The sequence below is a fragment of the Cricetulus griseus genome, assembly GCF_003668045.3.
Source record: "Cricetulus griseus strain 17A/GY chromosome 1 unlocalized genomic scaffold, alternate assembly CriGri-PICRH-1.0 chr1_0, whole genome shotgun sequence".
NCBI classification, from domain to species: domain Eukaryota; kingdom Metazoa; phylum Chordata; class Mammalia; order Rodentia; family Cricetidae; genus Cricetulus; species Cricetulus griseus.
In genome coordinates, this window is record NW_023276806.1 from 275,064,791 (window position 1) to 275,066,539 (window position 1,749).

General features: G+C 59.7%; 1 protein-coding gene across 1 annotated transcript; it reads right to left on the reverse strand.

Annotated features, from left to right (window-relative positions):
• Positions 1 to 612: 612 nt before the first annotated feature.
• Neurog3 (neurogenin 3) lies at positions 613 to 1,257 on the reverse strand. Its single transcript, XM_027388230.2, has one exon. It carries the CDS (start codon positions 1,255 to 1,257, stop codon positions 613 to 615), a length of 645 nt encoding a protein of 214 aa, XP_027244031.1.
• Between the last annotated feature and the right edge of the window lie 492 nt (positions 1,258 to 1,749).

Below are 1,749 nucleotides of genomic sequence, written 5' to 3' on the forward strand. Positions count from 1 at the left end.
GTCCCTGCAGCTTACAGTTTCAGACACAGGAGCCAAGCCTGGGCCATAGGCCAGGGCTTTCCCCAGTTCACAACCCGGTCTCCCCTCGGGGGAGGGTGATGGCTTGAAAAGTGCAGAACGAGAAGGCAGAAAATCACCTTCGTGAATTAAGGCAGAATGGAGTGTCCCGGAAACCCTGTATTTGATGGGCAGCAGAGAGGCTGAGCATTGTCGGTGTAGCAAGGTGAGTGAGCAGGAGCTAGATGAGACAACCAGTGCAGTGAGACCCAACACTGGATTGGGCCACCCTGGAGACAGCGATGGTCAGAGGCTGACAAAGATTTGAATGAGGGCGAGGTCGCCAGGAAGTATGGGAGTCTCCAACTGTGTAGCGCTACCATTCTCATCCGCTTTGAAGAGAGTTTGAGGTTGCTATACAGAGGAGCTTTAAGAAGACAGCAGCCAGGGTGCTGCGAGGAGAGCCTGGTTGAACCAGTGAGTGGGGTCAAGGACCCGGCTAGTGAGAACCAGAAGGAGTAAGGACACTTGAGGGCCTCCAATACCTCCCACTTCGGCGGCTCTTGCTCCCCCCCTTTCTGCCAGCCCCCACCACCCAGAGCCAGACAGGTCTCTTCACAAGAAGTCTGAGAACACCAGCGCACCCGGGAGCAGACAGGAGGGAGAGCTGGGCACCTGCAGGCCAGGAAACTCCTCCAGCGAAGCGGTAGGGCTCAGGCTGCCAGCTTGAGAAACTGGGGAGTAGAGAGAGCCCCAGTCCCCATTGGAGCCACCTCCCGGGCTGCCCAGCTCCCCACAGGGCACAGGGGGCTCCGGCCCGTAGAAGCTGTGGTCCGCTATGCGCAGAGTCTGTGTCAGTGCCCAGATGTAGTTGTGGGCGAAGCGCAATGTCTCAATCTTTGTAAGTTTGGCGTCATCCGGGAAGGTGGGCAGGACACCGCGCAGCGCATCCAGTGCCGAGTTGAGGTTGTGCATGCGATTGCGCTCCCGGTCATTGGCCTTCTTTCGCCGGCTACGCCGTTGCTTGCTCAGTGCCAACTCGCTTTTGGGCCGGTTGCGACCTCCGCGCCGTGTGCGGAACTTCCTCGAGGTCCCTCGGCAGTCACCCGCTTCTGCTTCGGAGCAGTCCCTCGACATGAGAGTGGGGCTTGGTAGGGTGGATTTGGAACTGAGCACTTCATTGTCCAAGGCTCCAGAGAAAGGCTGCTGGGTCTCTCGGGGCACTTGGATGGTGGGCGCACCCAAAGGATGAGGCGCCATCCTGTGGTTGGAAAAAAAAGTGGAAGGGTAAGCGTGAGACAGTCTCTACTTTAGAGGCCACCCCACGCGGGATCGGGGTACCCCCTGCCCCTTATTTATCCCTTAATGGTTTCTAATTGTTACCTACTCCTCTGTGCGCAAAAGTATAGAGAGCGGCGGGTCGGTCAGTGTCAAGCAGCAGTGGACAGCTGAGCGCTTGTGTTCGCTCTGAAGTTCTGCTGAGCTGCAGACGCCCTCGCCTGGAGTTAATTGCGTCCGGAAGCAGAAAAGAAGCGCCGAGAGTGTCCCCGGCCTCTTCTGTGGCGCTGAGACCCAGGGGGATTTCCTGAGCTACAAGTCGTGTGCCCCTTGGCACGCTTTATCTGCTCGGGCCTGGGCCAGGAGCGTGCCTGCCCCGCTGCTGCCTGCGCCACGGGCCAATCAGCAGCGGGGGCCCAGGGCCCGCGCCACGCGAGCCCGCTCCTCCCTCCCAACCCCCCACCCGCGGAGCAC